General features: G+C 33.4%; 1 protein-coding gene across 1 annotated transcript; it reads left to right on the forward strand.

Annotated features, from left to right (window-relative positions):
• Window positions 1-20,333: 20,333 nt before the first annotated feature.
• On the forward strand, window positions 20,334-20,657 carry LOC131642397 (putative lipid-transfer protein DIR1). Its single transcript, XM_058912648.1, has one exon. It carries the CDS (start codon window positions 20,334-20,336, stop codon window positions 20,655-20,657), a length of 324 nt encoding a protein of 107 aa, XP_058768631.1.
• Window positions 20,658-21,590: the final 933 nt, after the last annotated feature.

The following is a 21,590-nucleotide window of genomic DNA, read 5'->3' on the forward strand; positions in this document are numbered from 1 at the left end:
TATCTTTGTTGCACTCCAAGATAACTCTGACAACTTCTTTAATCATCTCAAGAAGACTTTCTATAATTTGTTTAAGCAATTCGAATGAAAGAGTTCGAACTTTGAAGAAGAAAGTGTGTTGATCTCTTGATTAAAGTGAGGTATCAAATGCCTGCAAATGCATATAGCTTTGTAGGATCTGAGTTCCTTTTGATAGTGCGCTTTGTAGGATCTGAGTTCCTTTTAATAATGCAATTTCGTTGTTGTGAATTGATCAGTAGATAATGCTTTTTTAATCTTTTATTCATATAACTCCCTATTGCAACTTCAAGTAACAACAAAAAAACAAAACGATAAGGAACAACAGAAAACAAAAGACATGAGATTATATACGAAAACAAGTTTAAACCTTTGAAAGAAACGGAATACTGTAATGAATGGCTGTAATGTTTTTTCTAAAAAGGTAAAATTGGATAATGTATTTTTTATTTTTCTTCAAGATTCTGATTTCATTTTCTCTGCACTAGACATGTCAGCATTTTTAAATGAAAAATTTAAAAAAAAGAGCAAATTGTTTGTAAGAATTTTAAAAGTTATTAAAAAAATATGATGAATACTAGTAAGAAACCCGTGCTATCGCACGGGTCCTGTCTGGCTTTACATCACATGTCTACTAAACTATCATTTATAAAGTTTGAATTTATGATTATCTAACTAATTATATAAAATAATTAGTTAGAAAGATTTAAAAGATAGACATTAAAATGAACACTCTACAGTAGGTATCTATGTTTTAAGGACCTTCAATACAATGAACAATCTATAGCTGTTATATTGAAAAATAATGAGAAATAAAAATAGATCGTATCTATGGTAAAAAAAATGAATTATGTACTGAATTAATATAAAACAACATCAAAATAAAGATTTAAAAGATAGAAATTAAAATGGGGCGACCTGGGCGTCCGAAGAAAACGGTGCCCCCGCCGCCGGCATCTGGTAATCTAATTGTATCTTCTTCGAACTCTAAGGATGATTCGATTTCTTAGGGTCGTTCGACATCTCAGGTGTCTCTGACTGTAGCTAGCTCGAGCAAAGAGGTTGAATAAGTTGTTGTAGAGAGTCCTAAACCTATTGAAGTTGCTAAGACTGCAGAAACCCTAATTCCCAAATCTGATGAAGATAGGAAATTATGGGTTGATGTTTTGAATGATAATAGGAATCCTGCAAAGGGGAGGACTATGTCTTTCATAGCTCCAAAAATAGTGAATGGGGCGATTGAGGTAGAGATATAAGTTGAAGATATCTCTTGTGAACTCAAATTCTGGGAATCGTCGCTTGTCTTATATGCTCTGGGTGGATAACTTAGCATGAATGATGTCAAAAACTTTATGGATAAGAGTTGGAACTTTGTTCATCTTCCAGATATGTATTACCATGAAGAAGGGTATTTCATCCTTCGATTTAAGTCCTTTCGAGATCGTGATGAGGTACTTATGAGAGGTCCTTATACTATTTGGAGTATGCCTCTTCTAATTCGTGAATGGCGGCTGGATTTCAATCTTAAAGATGATTTACTGAGAACTCTTCCCATCTGGGTTAAACTTCCTCTCTTGACTTTGTATCTCTAGGGGGAAAGAATTCTTAAAAAGATTGGGAGTGCGCTTGGAAACCCAATTGTCACAAATGAATGCATAGCCAATCGTCTTCGGGTTTCTTACGCCAAAATATTAGTGGAAATGGATATTACAAAAGACTTGCCTCAAACCATCACCATTAGATATAAAATGGAGACAAGATGTTGCAGCCAATAGAGTATGAATGGAGACCTCTTTTATGTAGTTCTTGTTAAAAAGTTAGTCACAACTTGATAAACCTAAGTCAAAAGGGATGCAGTGGAAGCCAAAGTCTAAACCTGTTGAGGTGGATAAAGCTAGAAGTTCTGTAGTGGTTCCAGCACCAGCCATACCAACTGTGGTTCCCAGCTCTGTGAAGGAAGCTGTTACAAATACAACTTCTGCCCAAGGCCTTGAGATAGTCAAAGATTCTGAGAAGTGGATTGAAGTCACCAAGAGTGGGAAGGATAGAGGTAAGAAACTGATTCAGGAAGGTAATTCTAATATGTCTGGAAAGTTATCATTTGGAAATGGGTTTGATGCTCTCGGGATTTTGAATGATCTACTTGAGCTTCAAAAATATGGTCAATGATAATAGCTTGGAATATTAGGGGCTTGAATAAATCCACTAAGATTAAGGAGATTAACTCCCGTCTCCGATACCTTAGTGCTGATATTAACATTTTGATTGAAACTAGGGTGAAAGCTTGTAAGGCCATTACTATTAGAAATAAGTTACAATTAGGTGACAGCTATATTGATAACTACTTATCCCATGGAAATGGTAGAATTTGGATTCAATGGAATAATAAGAGTATTATTGTGAAAGCTATTAGTCAAACCAGCCAGATGATCCATTGTTCTATCTATGACATCAATGGGAATTTTAAGTTTTGGTTGGCTGCTATATATGCTTTGAATAAACTGGAACAGAGGAAAATACAGTGGAATGATCTTCTAGCCTTAATATTCAGGGGCCTTGGTGCATCCTCAGAGACTTTAATAATGTTCTTAAATCCCAAGACAGAAATGGTGGGAATGCAGATTGGTTTCAAAATCATCTGAATAGTACTCTTCACATTCTTCCTCCCCATACATCTGACCATGCTTAGCTCCATATTACTAATCAGAAGCCTTTTTACAGGAAAACTAGAAGATTCAAATTTATAAACTCTGTTTCTAAGGTTCCTAGTTTTTTGGATGTAGTTAAGAAGAGTTGGAATGTGAATTTTGATGGCAGACCCATGGAGATTCTTTGGTACAAGTTAGAGAGACTTCAACCTATTCTTCATAAGTTTCACTCTCCTCTCCTGCAGGCTAAGACCCACATTATAAATGCAAGAGCTAATCTTGACCAGGCTCAGCGGGATTTACAAGTGGATAGGTTGAATAGAGATCTGATTGAGAAGGTTAAGAACTGTATTGATGAGCTTCTTTATTGGCATTCCATTGATGAAGATATCCTAAAGCAGAGATCGAAAATTGATTGGCTTATGTTGGGGGATAGTAATAGCAGTTTTTTTCATGCTTTATTTGAAGGTAATGGGACTTGCATTAATACCCCTGCTGACATTGAAGATACTGTTCTGAATTATTATAAGAAGCTAATGGGTACTAGGTTATCTCTTCTGCCTAGTATCAATGTACCAGGTATAAGATATGGTAAACAGATGAATGTGGCCTAAAGAGCTAGCCTGATCAGTCCTGTTAACGATACTAAAATTTATGAAGCCTGGAAGGAGATTAATGATCTATCTGCTCCAGGTTTCGATGGCTACAATTCTTTCTTTTTCAAATGCACTTGGGACATAATAAAAAGTGATTTGATTGCTGCTGTTCATGAATTTTTTGATAGCTCTTGTCTGCTCAATTTTTACTGATTCCTAAAAGTTCTTTTACAAAGAATATTGAGGAGTATCGGCCAATTGCTGTTTGCTCTACGTTCTACATAATTATCTCGAAGATTATGACTAAAAGGCTAGGTGTGGTTGACTGGTTAGCATTGGAGCATATTATGCAGGAAGTGAGTATTCCTAAGAGATTCATTGACTGGATTATGGTTTCTCTTAGCACTGTCACCTCAGGTTCAACTTAAATCGTAACGTCCACATCCACACGTGGATCTATGCTTACATCTTTTCTTATAAGCAAACATTTTGATATTTCCTTACGAAATGCTTCTAAGTCTTGTCAACTACGAAATGCTAAAAATAGAATGTAGATCAAATTATACAACATAACAACAATGTTATAGTCATTAAAATGACCAGTCAATAGTTGGTATCTCATATCCGTTCACATCTACCTGTCAATTCAGATGAGTTAACAAATATCTCAAATACATTCACATCTACCCGTCAATTTAGATGATTTAAAAAACCCCAGTTGAATTCAAATGAGTTAATTCTAAAAATTTATTAAACCTATTTGAGATATTAAACCATTTTTACAAGCATAAAATGTATGACAACTCTCCTTAAAAGTTTCTAAGTTTAATGTATATTATTATAATAATTACAATCATTACAATTAATGTATACTATTTTCTATGTTCTTATAAGTAGACAAAACTTACTTTTGATGCGGTGATAAAACATTATGTTATGTGTACTAATTAAATAAAATGATACTATATAATTGTAGAAATGTAAAAAGAATGATAAATTTATCTTTTTCATAACAAATTTATGTATTTTCCTATCATAATTGTCGCATGTTCTTTTATCGTACACAAATATTTATAACATTTTCTAGTAGTTTTGATTATAATTTTAATTAGTAGTTCTTCTATCATTATATTTTTTTGATAAATTGAAATTTTAATATAATCTGTTATATTTTAATAGTAATTTTAATTATAGTTAATATATTACTAAATTTTACTAAAAAATAATTAAATAAAACTTTAGTAAATCACTAAAATATTATTTTAGTAATAAAGTATAGGTACAAACATCATAAACGGATTGATTTGCATAAAAAAACATAACGCATGAAATTTAATTTATTGTACCATCATAAATCATAATATGATTTAATTTATTATACCATCATAAATCATAACATGATTTAGTTTCCAATTCAATAATAAGGATTTAATACATTGGTATTCCAATATCCAATTGGTTATGGCTTTCTCTAATTATGGAATAAAAATATATTTTAATTGAAGAAAAATTATTGGCACATACAAATTTAAAATAAACGCTATCATTTAATCTAAGGTGCTATTTATAAATATTATTTTTTATGCTATTTATACATACATTCGGGTAACATGTTGACCCAAATTCTAAATCTAAAATTACACTATTTTGACTTTTTTTTTCATTAAAAAATATAATTTCTTTAAAAATATAATTATCTAAAATGTTAAAATGTTGATTAAGCTTAAATCTATCTTAAAATTATTTTTATCAAAACTAAAATAAACATAATAAAAAAACAATTCAATAAAATTTAAATATAGTATTATTACAATTTTCAATAATATATTCCTTTAAAAGTGCTTTGAACTTGTGTGACAATTTATAAAGCAATTTTTAATTAATTCATGTTAAAAATAATTGTTTAATACTTTCCAGTACCATGCATTAAAAGACTTTCCAAAAGATATTTTTATATATTTTTTAAATTATAACATTATTTAATTTATTCTTTATTATTATTATTATTATTATTATTATTATTATTATTATTATTATTATTTCAATTATTATTTCTCAATCCCTTTTAAAACTTTAGAATGGAAATCATCTAAAAAAATTACTTACAAAAAAAATAAATAATTCTTTTTGACTTCAGAAATTCTGAAATTAAGAAATAAATAATAATTATGAAAAATTATTTAGTTTTCAATTCAATAATAATTATTTCATTCACTAATAACATTTCGTAAGGTCATTAACCGATAATTTGACTATTATTATTGTAATTGTCATTTAATTGTCTTTAAGATTTAAGAAAATAATATTTTTTAATTGAAATTTCAAAAAATTGGGTTTCGAGACTTTTCAAAAGAAATTTATTTTTTATAAATTCTAACATTATTTAATTTATTCTTTATTCTTTTATTTTTTTTCAATTATTATTTCTCAATTCCTTTTAAAACTTTAAAATGCAAATCATCTAAAGAAATTATTTAAAAAAAAAGACTTTTGACTTTCAAAATTATGAAATTAAGAAATAAATAATAATTATGAGGTGTTATTTAGTTTTCAATTCAATAATTATACCATTATTATTGTAATTAATATTTAATTACCTCTAAGATCTAAGAAAATGAAAAAATTTGAAAACCCAAGACTTCACATCTCCCCTTGAATTTGCATTGAAAAGTGAAAAAAAAAGAGTTTTAATAGTTTTTAACATGAATTAATAATATAGCATTTTCATTGTTAAAAAATGCTATATTATTAATATAGAACTAAAAGTTAGAAAAAACAAATAAAATAGTCACCCGTAATTTATGTCATCCACTAAATTAAACAGTTTCATATATTTTTCTTGCACTCCAAAATAACTCTGGAAACTTCTTTATTCATCTAAAGAAGACCGTCTATAATCTATTTCAGCAATTTGAAAAGAGCTCGAACTTCGAAGCCACCAGAAGAAAGTGTGTTGATCACTTGATTTGTTATTGTTTGAAGTGATGTATCAAATGCCTACAAATATGAATCGGTTTTACAGATAGCTTTGTAGGATCTGAGTTCCTTTTTAGAGTGCATTTTCATCGTTGTGAAATTATCAACAGATAATTTTTTTCAAATCTTTTTACTCATATAACTTTCCATTGTAATTTCAAGTAATAACAAAAATCAAAATGGTAAGGAACAAAAAAAAAAAAAACAAAAGACGTGAGATTATATATGAAAACAAACTAGTGAAACATGTGACAATAAAAATATAAGAAAAGTTAAAACCTTTGAAAGAGATGGAATATGGTAATGAGTGACAACTACGATGATGAAGGTAATGCTAATGTGTGCTCTAAAGGCACATGTTAAGAACTAAATGTAGAAATGTTTTTCTTGGAAATTGTGCACTGCTTTTATTAAATATTTAAAATTTATTTGTTTATTTATTTTTTCAATACAAAATTTCTATTTGTAAGTTTCTTAACATATGCCCTTAGGGCACATGTTAGCATTACCCGATGAAGGTAATGCTAATGTGTGCCCTAAAGGCACATGTTAAGAACTAAATGTAGAAATGTTTTTCTTGGAAATTGTGCACTGCTTTTATTAAATATTTAAAATTTATTTGTTTATTTATTTTTTCAATACAAAATTTCTATTTGTAAGTTTCTTAACATATGCCCTTAGGGTACATGTTAGCATTACCCTAAAAATAAAGCTGATATCAACATGTATGAATTGAGTTTAATGACTATATCTATCTAAGGATTTTAAAAGTAAATATGTTAAAAAGAAAATCAAATCTTAGAAAATCAAATGTTCGAAAATCCACACTAAATCAAATCTTTATTGATAAATATTAATTTAGTGTTTATCTTGTAAGTTCCAAAAGATTATTGGGTAATGCTAACGAGTGCCCAGGGGCACTGGTTAAGAGATTAAAAAGATAAGTTAAATATTATTTAATAAAGTAAAAAAATATATTTTTACCTAAAATATATGTATTAAACGAACTGAAAATATAAATGATTAACTTTTTAAAGAAAATTAGGTGTATTCAATGCATTGAATCTAAATTATTTTCTTAATTTGGAATGCTTAACCAGTGCCCCTGGGGCACTCGTTAGCATGACCCAAGATTATTTTAGTAATTACTTACCAAAATCATGTATACAAATGACCGTTAATGTATCTTATAAAAAATGAAATAATATATTATAAACTAATATTGAATTTTACTAAATGATTAGAGACTATATATTGTATATGAATAGTATGTTTAGATATTTCTTAAGCGACAATTTTTCAAAAAAAAAAATTCACAAAAGATTAAATAATTATATTCTTATGCAGTAGTTTTTTAAAATATGGAATTCCTGCGTAACTCCCAACTAAATTGGTTTAATAGGACCAACAAAATTAAATTATAATAATTACTAAAATATGCATCATTTGTCAGCCAAATTTTAAATATGAAAAAACTATATCATTTTTTTTTTAAACAAAGAGGGCCGAAGCCCAAACAACAAAGAAAAGACTACACACACCAATCTGACAGACGAACGACCTCGTCTGTCATCCTCTAACACACTCACAATACTAGTTGGAGCTGTCGAAAAAACAATATAATCTGGCCTAATACTACAACCAATATTAGCTAACAAATGCGCACATCTATTCTCCTCCTTGTACGAATGACACAAACAATAATCCTCTAGGTTCTCCAATAAACTCCTTATTTGATTAATGATTGTCAAACTTTCCCGCATATTCGAGTACCCCCTCTCAATAGCCTGCACCACCAGAATAGAGTCCACATGAATTTCCACCTTAAGGTATCCCAAAGATACAATAAGCTTGTTTCCCTCAAACAGACCCCAAAGCTCTGCTATAAAACAATTACAATCTCCAAGAAATCTAGCGAAACCTCCCACCCAAACGCTATGTTCGTTCCTAATAACTCCGCCACAACCTGCAACATTATTGTCTTTCATAGCTCCATCTACATTTAACTTAACCCAATCTCTCTTCGGAGGCGACCAAGCAATCACCTTAGTTTCCATATTCCTCCCCATAACAATTTTATTCATACTGATAGCTTCCGCATACTCCTTAACTTTCTGAAAAACAAAAGTTCCTGGATCAAACGGACGGATATAAGCCGCAACATGCTGCTCTTTATTACGCCACATCCAAAGGAAATAGCACCCGAAGGCCCAGATATTCTTCCAATCTCTCCCATTTCTACTCCTTATGTTGATATTAAGAGAACTCCAAGCATCATAATCCAAAATAAAAAAGTTGCTCACGATTTCGTTTGGCACTATCGTATTCCACAACTGCCGGGCCTTAGCACAGTCACGAAACACATGCAATGAATCTTCGCACACGTTTCCACACATCAAGCAGGCTGCCGTCCCCATACCTTTTCTGCTTTTGCTGTAGTTTGTTAAAATCCTGTCATGTTTCATAAGCCAAATAAAACTTTGGACACGCTCTGACGCTTCAATTTTCCAAATATTCGACCAATCCGGATCAACCGAATCCTCGCCATAGTTTGCAAGAGAATTATACATCTCTTTTACCATGTAGCACCCTGAAATCGTTCCTGCTATAATAAATTTGTCATCATTTTGCATATCCTGAGGAGGCATAACAGCATGCAGCTTATTAATCAAACCTGCAGGCATCCACTTCTCCAATTCTGCCCAATTCCAATTGCCACTGTCACTCAATAACGCCTACACCTTAGCATGGATCAAAGCCTTAGGAACATTAACATCAAAGTCAACAATGCACACACCAGGCTCAATCCAACAATCCTCCACCACATTTGTGATCTTGCCGTTACCTAAACTTCAGAAACCAGTTTCGGCCAACTTCGGAATTGTCTTGCATATAGCTTTCCACACACCAGAATCCGACCTTCGACTTTATGGAGGGATTTGAATGTCAATATCCTTGTATAGACCTTTTAGAACGCGACACCACAGCTCGTCGGGATTATTTAACAGCTTCCAACCTAACTTCATTATGCACGCGTTGTTCATAATTTCGAGATTTCGCAAGGACAGTCCACCCAACTTCTTAGGTTGAGTAATCGTCTCCCACCGCACGGCATGATGTTTCTTTTTGTCAACCGTATCTCCCCAAATTAAATTGCGTTGTAGCTTCTGAATTTCCTCTAGACACGATTTCGGCACCAGATTTGTCATCATAGGGTAAGTAGGAATAGCTTCGATAACGCTCTTAGCCAACGTAACTCTACCTGCAAAAGACAAAAGGTTAGTTTTCCAACTCGCAAGCCTCGACGAGACCTGATCCACTAGATACTGATAATCCTTCTTCTTAAGGCCTTTTCCACTCAACGGCACGCCAAGATACTTCCCGAAGTGGTTAGCCTCTCGGAATCCAGAAGTATGAAATAACTTCACCTTATCACTCCTAGACACATTGTTAGATATCATCATGCTAGTTTTTTCCAGGCTGACCTCCTGCCCCGACATCTTGCAGAATTTCTGAAGAGTTTGCATAACACACTCCATTTGCTTCTCATACGCTTCTCCAAAGAGAAGTAAATCATCCGCGAACATAAGATGAGAGATACTCGGCCCCTGACTTCCCATCTTAATAGCTTTCCACTTTTTCTTCCTCACTTCATACTCGATGAGGTGCGACAACTTATCCATACATAGCACAAACAGATACGGCGAGATGGGATCGCCTTGGCGAATACCTCGTTGAGGTCGGAAAAACTCACTGCAACTACCATTCCACATTACATTTGTTTCCACACTACTGACAGATTGCATAATGATATTAATCATGTTATCAGGAATATTAGCTTCCCTGAGAACTTGCGCTATGAACCCCCAATTAAGTTTATCGTAGGCTTTTGAGAGATCTATTTTGATGGCAAAGATTCCTTTCCTACCTTTCTTCTTCTGCAGAATGTTCATAACTTCTTGAGTAATGATAATATTCTCATGGATCGACCTTCCGGGGACAAAGCCCGTTTGATACGGAGAAATCAAGGAAGCTATACAAACTTTCAGCCTTTCCACAATCACCTTACTAACAACTTTATACAAGGTATTGCACAAGGATATTGGCCGGAATTGAGCAACATACTGGGGCTGATTTACTTTAGGAATCAAACATATGTCAGTTTGATTCACCTCAGAGATAATCCCTGGGTTATGCCACACCTTTTTAACAAAATCACATACATTCTTTCCAACAACATCCCAGGATTTCTGATAAAACCCTGCAGGGAAGCCATCCGGACCAGGCGCTTTCCACGGTTTCATGGAGAACATTGCTTTTTTAACCTCCTCATCCGTTATAAGATTACTTAAATTCTCTCTATCTGTATCCTGCATGCGAGGGAAGGAGATATCGGTATTCTCGGGGATGTTCCAGTCATACTTGATAGTAAACAACTTCCTGTAGTAATCATTCACAAGAACCTTAAGCTGCTCAATGTCATCTATCCATTGTCCTTCATCATTTTTTAACATCGTAATTCTGTTCCTCCTCCGTCTATTAATAGTCTTCAGATGATAATAATTTGTATTCCGGTCTCCATCACTTAGCCATTCCGCACGCAATCTCTGAAACCACATCAGCTCTTCTTTTTTAAGATTATTATTGAGATCCCTTTGTAACTTCTGCTCCAGCTTTCTCAAACCTGGCTTGTAAAAGTTTCTTTGTAAACACACTTGAATGCCATTGAGTCTTGCCATAATTTCTTTCTTCAATTCAATAACTTGACCAAAAGTGTGTAATTTCCACCTGTTGATGTCATCTCTCACATTCTGCAGATTAGTAACCACACTACTCTCTTTTCTCCAAATTCCATAAATCATGTCCTTATAGCTAGCATCCATAAGCCAAACACTTTCAAAGCGAAATGCACGAGGCCCCTGATCTCTGAGTTTCTTTGTAAGGCTAATTAACAGCGGATGATGATCCGAAAAATCAACTCTGGTTAGAACTTTAAGCTGTGCATCGGGGAAGAGAAAGTTCCAAGCTTCATTGCTCAACACTCTATCGAGTTTTTCATAAATCCGTTGTCCCCCATGGTAGATGGGGCCCCTCCAAGTAAACTTTGGACCTGCAGCCTTCATGTCCATAAGCTTACACTCGTTTATTCTATCTCGAAAGATTCTGCATTTGCTCATAGAAGCGGGTACGCCTCCCTTCTTCTCTTCTTGGCTGGCAATATCATTGAAGTCTCCTGCTAAAATCCACGGATCCTGACTTTGAGAACCCAAATTCTTCAAATCTTCCCATAAACTCTTTCTGCTACTAGCATTAGGACGAGCGTAAATTGCCGTGAACAATCACGCTTTACCATTAAGCTCACTAATTCTCAAATGCATATACTGGTGCGCTTTGCAGCACAGATGCACCTTCAATTTAGATTTCTTCCATGCAACAATTATTCCACCAGAAAATCCTTGATTCTCGCTAGCAAGACTTTCATAAAACCCCAACTTGTTTAAAGTTTTGTTGAGCTTGTCAAGGTCACATCTTGTTTCCAAAATAATAAACATGCTTGGTTTGTATAGATCCAAATAATGTTTACTATATCGATAGAAAGCTTTACTCGCCGCACCTCTACAATTCCACACAAAAATTTTATCGTCGTAACTAATCATAATAACTAAACAGAAGGGTGGAACATCATCTCTACAATACATCACTGACTTGAGGACAATTAGGTTTCCTCAACCGCTTCGTTACTTTCTGCTATTGTTTTGATAAATGTTTTCAAGCTCAATAAATACTCGAATTATTCTAGAGCGAAATAGAAAATATGCAGTAGATCGATGAAGTCTTCGGTGTAAGGTCTTTTACACGATGATGAAAGTCTCTAGCAATCGAAGATGGAAGTATACCTGCAGGTTTAACATTCAGACGTCTAAATCACCATAGTCAGAGATATAGAGCCAATGATTGAGATGGAGCATTGTCTCGCTCTAATGGAGAGCTACCTCGTGAAAGTGCACATGTTTACTGGCTTCAGTGGGCTTGAAATTGGATTGAGTCTCCAACTTGAGCCATTCTTATTGGGCTGATTGGCCAGTCTGGAATAGTTTCCCATAAGTATTTGCTATTAAACATGAAGCTTGGATTTTCTGTGGAAATCCTATGACCAACCACAAGGAGGTAGTTCCATTCTAGAGATATCTTCTTTGTTGAAAACGTTAATCGAAGAGAGGAAGAACCTGTTGAGGGGTTGAGTTGGATTTGGTAGTTTTGGGAACACAAACATAAAATGTTTGTTATATCATCGAAATGTTACTTCTGAGAGGACATTCACGTGAATATAGGCGTGCATGGTAGGGAAGCAATACCCTTAGGATGCTTAAGTACATTCTAGTGCCATTACAAGATCAAGGCTTCATCTCGGCCGTTGATCGCGAACTTTTACATTTTCTCGATTCTTGACTATAGGTCTCAATGCTCCTGTTTTCCAATAAATTAAGGGAGTGCAATTTGTTGTTCTTTTTCGTTTTCTTTGCTTTAGAGTACTATCCATTATTTTGTCTTCCTTACAATCATCATAATCTAGAAATATTTTTGTATTCTTTGATCTTCATTCCTTCTTGTGAGATATCTCCTGTGTATTTGATGATTTCGTTTCTCAATCCTTGAAAATAGTCGTGGTTCAACTTTTTGACTTTTATGTATCAAATATCTATCTTCCAATTTTAGTTCGTCGATTGATATCTGACATTATCTCTACTTTCGTAGAGATGTTCATTAATAGCTTAAAAGCAAAAGTATCACTAAAGTTCTCCTGGCAAGGTATGGAAATAAGATTTATATTGGGTCAAAGGTCCGAAAGCCATTATAGTCGCAATTCCCATTGTGGGTAGGCTGTTATGCTCTTTATTTTATGCCAAAACTTTTTTTATTTTGGAGAGGCTCGTGGGCTATTATGGTCGTAGTGTCCATTATAGGTTGGTCGTTATTCTTGTCGTTTTAATTAGAAATCTAGTTATTCTTGCACCTAAAGACCTGAGACCATTACAACTGTAATATCCATTACTTGCTACATTGTTCCTCAATTTCTTCGGGAATCTCCAATCTTAGCCTTGATCATTTGGATATACGTCACAGCCTTTCAATTTTCATTGTTTTCTGAAATATATGAAAGCAACAACCATCATGGAATAAAATAGAAATAAAATCAAATATCATATGCAAATTCTAATGATAACAAGTTTAAAAACACTAAAAATCTGTCTGATCAAACTCTTTCATGCTTGAATCATTGTTTGTCTTCAAGCAATTTGCTTAAATAAGAAATATAGAGACACATAAATTGTTTCAAGAATTTAGACACATATGCAAGTACAAAGTTTATTCAAAATTCACAAGGCCATTATCCTAGGATTTAGGTCAAAGGTTCTTATTAAACTTTTCATTAGATTCTTCCTCAAAGACTAAGTTTCTGCCATAGGCTTAACCATAAACCTCTCGTTGCAATTATTTATCTTTATGAACACAATCATGATTTTTTTAAAAAGACATTTTTGCTAAGATATTTAGACAATATTTCTTACTTTGTGATGTAACTTCTTGAGTGAAATACATATTTTTCATTTTCTCTTACTTAGGGACCAATCAAACTTTGGAAGAATAACGAAGTGAGGGTTATACTACTTACTATGTTTGATATCCCTTTTTTATTTGTAGACATTGGGGATCAACTAGATTTTAGGTTGAATAACCAAGAGAGGGTTATACTACTTACTATGTTTGATATCTCTTTTACCGCCTTTCATTCATATTCAATTTATTTATCAGCTTAAAAAACAATACACAATCTCATATAAGCAACAAAATTTCATATAAATCTTAATTCCAAGCTAAATCATTCATGCTTCAAGAAAGAATTGGTATGAACAAAGGTTACAAGTAAAAGTTCTAGTAAAAACATAACCCAATTAGAAGGATCAAATGGTTGTTAAAATAAGAACAGATGGTCAAACTAAAATTTCCTAAACTTAGGATAGGTTTTCGAGTGAAAGTTTAATTTTTTTCCATACATGTGCATATGGTCTTAATTCAAAACAACTTCAATAAAGGGAAAGTATAATAATTCTATTCATGAAAAATAAAAAAATCAAACATAGAAACTATTAAAATAGAAACATACAAAAAAAGACCCCCATGCTTGAACAATACATTATCTCCAATGTAAATAATCAAAGAAAAGGAAGAAGACAACTCCCAAAATCATGGATGTGGAGGAAAATGCCCTTGTGAAACATGTTAGTTGAACATAGGGATGACAACGGGTCGGGTCGGGTGCGAATTACACACTACCCAAACCCACACCCGAAATCATCATCCGAACCCGAACCCAAAGACTATTTAGGTGGCAAAATAACACCCAGACTCACACTCGTTGGGTTCAAATTTTTTCACCCAAACCTGACCCGCAGCAAAATACATAAAATACTTTTTTCCTATAATTTTTTTTACAACTTTCCATAATATATATATTACCGGGTGTGATTTTGGGTTTCAGGAGCGAGTTTCACACTACCCAAACCCGCACCCGAAATATTGGGTGGCACCCGAGCCCAGTCAAGCCGGTTTTCACTCTATGACTCGGGTTCGGGTGAGAGAGGTCACCGTGGGTTTGGATTTGCTTGCCATCCCTGGTTGAAAATGTCCTTCTTCATCTCATTTAGCTCATACAACACATGGCTTGCCTATGTTGTTCAACCTCCATTTAGTGCAACCACTTCTGGTTTGTTTCTTGTGCAGATGCAGTTTCTTCTACACGATGAGGTGGGACCTACCACTCAAATAGGAACATTTTAGATTTTTGGTAGCTACTACCGTAATGCCCATTATGGACAACCCAAAATGTTGCTAGGATTTTAGTGCGTATGTTCAAGCGTAAAGTCATTAAGAATGAGGTTAGGTGGTCGTTTGAGGAGTCGTCAAGGTTTAATATTTGTGTAAAGCATTTTTTGTCTATGAACAGTGAAAGATATACGAGGAATAAGGTGCCACCACCGACACTTGACTTTCCTGGTGATATTTTTAAATATCCTAGGCGGACAAAGAAATTCTAGGAAGTCTTTTCTTCTACATCTATGACAATAGAATGAAGTTCACTCACTGAGATGTTAGACCAACATCAGATTTGTGAGTAACATTCCCTTGAAATGGTAGATATATATGTAGTTGATATTAAATGTCTGCATTGCCTCTATACAAGTGCTTATTTTGTAGGATGAGGTTCATTATCCCTTTTAATGACTTTAAAGTTAAAGTTATGAATCATTTAAGAATTCCCATTCACGTTATAACTTGGGCCAATGTGAGGGTATTCCAACATTGGTATAAATATACGAACAATGTTCCTACATTGACGTTATTCTTCCATTTGTTCTTTGTTTTGAGAAAGTTTGTTGATTCCAACCATCATCACGGGTTGATATCCTTGAAGAAATATCACAATTTTTTTTTTGAAATATATATGGATAGATTCAAAGGATTCAAATATAAGTACAATTTATTTCCCCCGCCCTCTCAATCTTGCCACTCATGAAAGTATCTACAATATTCCAGCTAGGGCTTTTGATGGAGGAGAAAGGCGATGGGTAAGTTGTGAACACATAGTTTCTAACGATTCTTTAATGGTCTTATTGAGTCTGGAGAGGGAACTAGATTACACTATAGGATACTCCCCATCTTCCTCCAATACACTTTCCATTTTCTAATGTTCTCGACACGAAACCATTTTCTTCAAGGTCCATGTCGTTATTTACAAAGAAAGTGAATCATCTAACGAGGAGGAAAGATTGAAAAAGGCCATTACAAATTTATGCCATAATCTTGAGAGTATTGAAGATGTTGACAATGGGGGTTTCAAATCACCCAAGAAGAAAAATGTTATATTAAAAATTGCACCATGCTTGAGGCGGCACTAAAGAAAAAAGAAAAATATTTGTTAAGGAATGATCCCACTGATACATATTGTTTCGTTTGCATATACTTTGAATTATTTTAGTGTGATTATGGTTTTGAATAAAGGAGGGAAAATCACTCCTACCCCATTTATGACCCTAGAGAGATTTACTAAAGCTGATGTCAAGGATGTCATGCAGAAGAAAGGTCTGATGGATGCGACTTTGAATGAGATCTTGGAGGTGGTAGACGCTTAGAAGAAGGATCAATCCGATAAGAAGGGTGAACCCGAGAAGAACAGGAATGACAACTTGAATATTAGTATCTGGAGGAAATAAGATATTCCAAAGAAACCTATTACTGAATTGGTATCACAACCTATTAAGAATATGTCGTCAAGAGCTATATCTAGTTTATTGTTGGATATCTCTAATGCGTCCAGCCAATGGCCTTCCCCCAAGGGAAAATTTGGTTTGAAGTCAATATTTGTAAGGGTGTTACCGCCTTTTCTCTAGAGTGGATAGATTCCAAAGGGGCAATTATCCAAATGTACCACCTATATCTTCTAGGTTTATGGTGTCTTTGTTTGGTGCATCACCTTTGTGTGAATGTTTTATGTCTTCGAATGTGCACCACTTGCGTATTTGAAGTTTATAATGTCTCTAGTTTTTTTCTCGTGCTGCAACACCTTCCTTCACATTCAAATTTTTGTATCAACACGAAGGGTGTAAAGTTACCTTTTTATTCACACAATAATGGAGCAAAATCAATGGTGAAAATATCATTTATTCAAACTTGTTCGGTAAAATATTATAATTTGGAGATTTACACAAAATTAAAATGAAAGTAGGAAAAAGACTTCATTATATTAACATTTCATATTGGCATCATTCCATGTCCTTAGGACGAGTTCCCCGTGGAGGTTTTATATCATATATGCTCCTTTTCCAGTGTTGGTTCATACACGATATGAGTGTTCCTAATTTGGTATCAGCTTGCCTTCCCTGACGTTCATTCTTCTTATGTCATCTATTCGAAGGATAAGACCACTAGGGTACGTAGAACTCCATGGGCATAACGGTTTGTACTAAGTTGTTATGGCCTATTTGATTGCATCATTAGTAAGGGATTCAAATCATCTACTTTATCTAGGAAGTTTAGCTCTTCTCCGATCACTTATAAGTTCTCTTCATCGTGAAAGAGATATTGTTGGGTGAGAATATAGAGTATTCAACGGTCTAAAGGGGGTGAATAGACCTCCAAGTTAAATCCTTAGTGGAAAATAGTTTTGAAAAACTTTTATCAGAGTTTTAAAAACAAATGCTTTTCATGAAGGAAGCTGATTTTGGTGTATAAAGAGATTATGCTTATAAATTAGAATTTTCACAAAATCACTTAGACGATACATAGAGTAATGAAGACCGAATTGTAGAATTCACCAAAATATACAAACTAATGCAATGTATTGAATTTATACCAAAATTATACAAGATGTATGATTTTAAAATATCAATACTACGTAGATTCTACAATCACATTTTTTAGCTTAATCAACAACACGACAAAATTAAAGTTCCAATTCTAACAAAACCTAAACTCATCAACTAAATTGCTACAAAAGACGAACCTAGCAACATTTGTTCCTATGGAAGCATTAAAGAACAACCTAACATAAGATTTCTACGAAATTGAAAAGGAGATAGAGAAATTGTGTGTGTGTGTGTGTGTATGTGTGTCTGAGAGAGGGGAGAGAAACATACACCGAAATTTATAGTGGTTCAGCTACCGTCCTCATAATACCTAATTAATGTTGAAAATAATTAAAAAATCTTAGATCCCTTGATTCGTAAGCAACACTCAAACTGAATTCTTTGAAAAATCTTCGTGAGAAATCATCTTTAATATTCTAGACCCAACAACCTGCTCTAAAGACACTGTTCTGCGGCGGTCTTTACTTGATCTTACCAGTATCTTGAGCGTTGGTCTGTCTGATGATTGAGAAGAATTCCCACCTTGTCTGAAAGCTTTCACACATCACTACAAAGATGAACATGGAGAGAAGAACCTCCTTCTTTTTCACTGAAGGCATCCACAACACCACACACCTTGCAAACCTCTGAAATCAAAACCAATTCTTCAAAGAAACATTAAATTCAATAACGAATCTCCTCAATAATAAAAAATCTCCAAATATGAGATTTTGATCCATGCAAAAATGGAAAAGGAATGAGGGAGAAGATGAAAGAAATCGTTTGTAATTTTTCATAAAAGATTCAAAACTCTTTTAAAAATATGAAAGAACGAGTGATTTATGAATTTTCAAATCAATATAGGAAATGTATGTTTTCTAACATTATGAAGGTTTTTAGAGAGAACGGTATTTATATGCTGAAGATCTAGCACAAAAATGAGAGAAAAATAGTGTATTGTTCGAGTCAAAATCAAGAATTATGATTGGAATCAGAAAACTAAGTGATTTGAATAAAGAAACAAAATCTACATGAAACCCATTTGTGTGATTCGAGTCACAAGATTTATAAATTGAGTAACTTGATTTGAGTAAGATAAACTGGTGATTCTAATCAGATATCCAGAAGCAACTAAGAGATTTTCCATTTCAGTGTGATTCAAATCAGACAATTTGTGAATTAAGTCAGGCTGCTTTGATTCAAATTAGACATATCTGTCAATCAAATTAGGAAAACTAAAAATGCATTCCTAAGCTCTCGGTGAGTCTGATTCGATTCAGACTAACCGTGTGATTTGAATCACACAAGCAAAATCTCATTTTCACAAATTTTCAAAGGATTTTTTAGATTCTACAATTGTCATGACTTGAATCATGCCCAATCATAGTTCTTGACTCAAAAACTTAATAGATTGATTTCAATCATAATGCTTAAGATATAATCAAACACTTTGATTTATGTATGCTAAAATATGAATCTAAAACACAATCCATAAATGCATGATTGACGAGGAGACTCAATGACATAAAAACTAACACCAAAAGATTAAAAGATAAGCAACAAAATCATAACCCTTGAGGTATCAGAGACATGGAACTTCGAATGTGTGTTCTCCAATTGATTTTTCCAACTTTAACTTTTCCAACTTTAACTGGAATGACAACCTCAACGTCGTATATAAGCCTCAAAAGTAACTTGAGGGATCTCTTGTGCCTAGTTGCTCTTGGATCCCTCTAGTCTACTCTATTAATGCATTCTGGTTGGCCATTAGTTTCAGGGTATTCCACTACTGTAAACTAGTGTTTGACCATAATATCTTAGAAGAGTTTCTTCAATTTTTATCTATAAATTTGGTACATTTATCTATGATGATGGTGTTCGGTGTAAGTGTAAGTGGTTAAGTCTCACACCCATTATGAATGAGTGAAATATTAGATTTATAAAAGGATAACTCATTACCTAATGTCATAAAGTTTTAGATGAAAATGTGACGTATCTCATAGTCTTGGAGCATTAGGCGCCCGTTGGTCCTCCCATCTTCCCGATCTTCCCAAGAGACGGAGTGTGGAATTCCAAGGCTAGTATTTTTATATTTTTTGAAGAACTTTTAAACGTTAATGGATGGTCTTTGTTAGTGCCGGAGCTTTAGTCCATTTGGTGATGTAATTAATCGCCATTGTCAAAAACTTTGACTACCCTAAAATAAGTGGGAAGAACCAAGGATATTCATGCTCTAATGGGGAAAAGGTCCATCGAAAAATTAGAGTATTAAGTTCATATGGAAGCACAATATAAACATTTTTGGACCTTTGAGCCCGAAAAAGAATTTACATCTATTATTAAAATAAATGATAACATAAATATAATAATTATTTAATTTTTATGCCTAGATAGTAGATATACAAGATCAAAATAGATTGCCTAATCGATGCATCTTTGAAACATGACATATATTATAGTTACTATAGTACATTTCTTGCCTTTTCCAATCCATTAACAATGTTATGAAATTTTCCCCATGAGGTATCGAATGAGTAAAAACGTTCATTCGCATGATTATAGAGCATGGACAGCCCAAAGTATTGCCAATTGGCCAAACAATACTCGATTTTTTCACATCCAATATATATAGTCACCATTCTGATAAAAATAGTGCAGTGGAAAATAAGAGTGAAAGTTTAAGCAAAGTGATGGAAGCATACAAGAAGGTTTTAATTGTTGGAATGTTGTTAGCCATTGCTAATATTATGTTTGCTAATGGTGTAACAATTTGTAACATGACAAGAGACGAACGAAAGGCATGCGAGCCTTATGTGAGTAACGAGAAGAATTACACTCGTGTTAACTATAAAGTTCCATCCCATGCTTGCTGTTCTGCTACTGCCAATGCTGATCTTCAATGCTTCTGTGGTTATAAGGACTCAGGATTGCTTTCTTTATATGGTATTAATCCTAAACAAGCCTTGGAACTTCCTGTTAAGTGTAAGATTGTGGACTCTTTCCATTGCAAGTGATTGTGTGTAGTAGTGGAAACTCATGTATATGCAATAAATTGATAGTATATTTAATCCGTGATTTTGACTTTTTAAGATGTCTCACTTTAATTATTCTTTAGGGATGGTATTTATGTTTTCTTTTGATTTCTTTTGTGTTTGTTAATGTCATGGATATGGCATGGTTGTATGTTGCTGTCAACCATGTTTTGCCTGTGCTTAAAAACCACTTCTAGAATATGCATATTAATAAACCAAATTTATACTCCTCCGTCTCATAATAAATTAATAAATCAAAATTTTCATAACAAATATTTTATTTAAAATCGGCGTGGTTTTTAAGAAAATAATTAGATATGTTAGTTTTGATGATAAAATTGATATCATTTACTAAAATACCTTTATTTATTATAAGTAGTGGAGTAGTTCAAAAAAGTGAAAATTAATAAATAGAGGTATAATAGTAGAAAAAAAAATAAATGTTAGTATATTGGTTTTTAAAGAAACATTTATTTTGAAATATAAAAAAAGGGAAAAACTAACATGTGCCCCAAGGGCACAAGATAATGAGATATTTATAGAAATATTTTCTTGAAACGCGTGCATTCAATGTATCGAAATTTTAAATATAACTTTATTGCATTTAATTATGTTTAATTTTTTCTAAGTATAGTAGAAAATTTCTTCACCCACCTCCTAACCTTCTTGCCCACCCCTGGTGAATTTACCACACTACCCCTTGTTTCGGAAGTTCATTTCCGAAAAGGTACTTTTTTGTTAAAAAATGTGTTTTCGGAAATGTATTTCCGAAAACGTGTTTTTTTTAATATAAAATATTGATTTCGGAGATGCATCTCCGAAATAAAGTTACTTTTCAGAAAATGTAGTGTTTTCGGAAGTTCATCTCCGAACGCACCCCCTTGGAGGAATTCGGAAATGAACTTCCAAAATATT

This window comes from Vicia villosa, unplaced genomic scaffold (assembly GCF_029867415.1).
Source record: "Vicia villosa cultivar HV-30 ecotype Madison, WI unplaced genomic scaffold, Vvil1.0 ctg.004926F_1_1, whole genome shotgun sequence".
Lineage (NCBI taxonomy): Eukaryota > Viridiplantae > Streptophyta > Magnoliopsida > Fabales > Fabaceae > Vicia > Vicia villosa.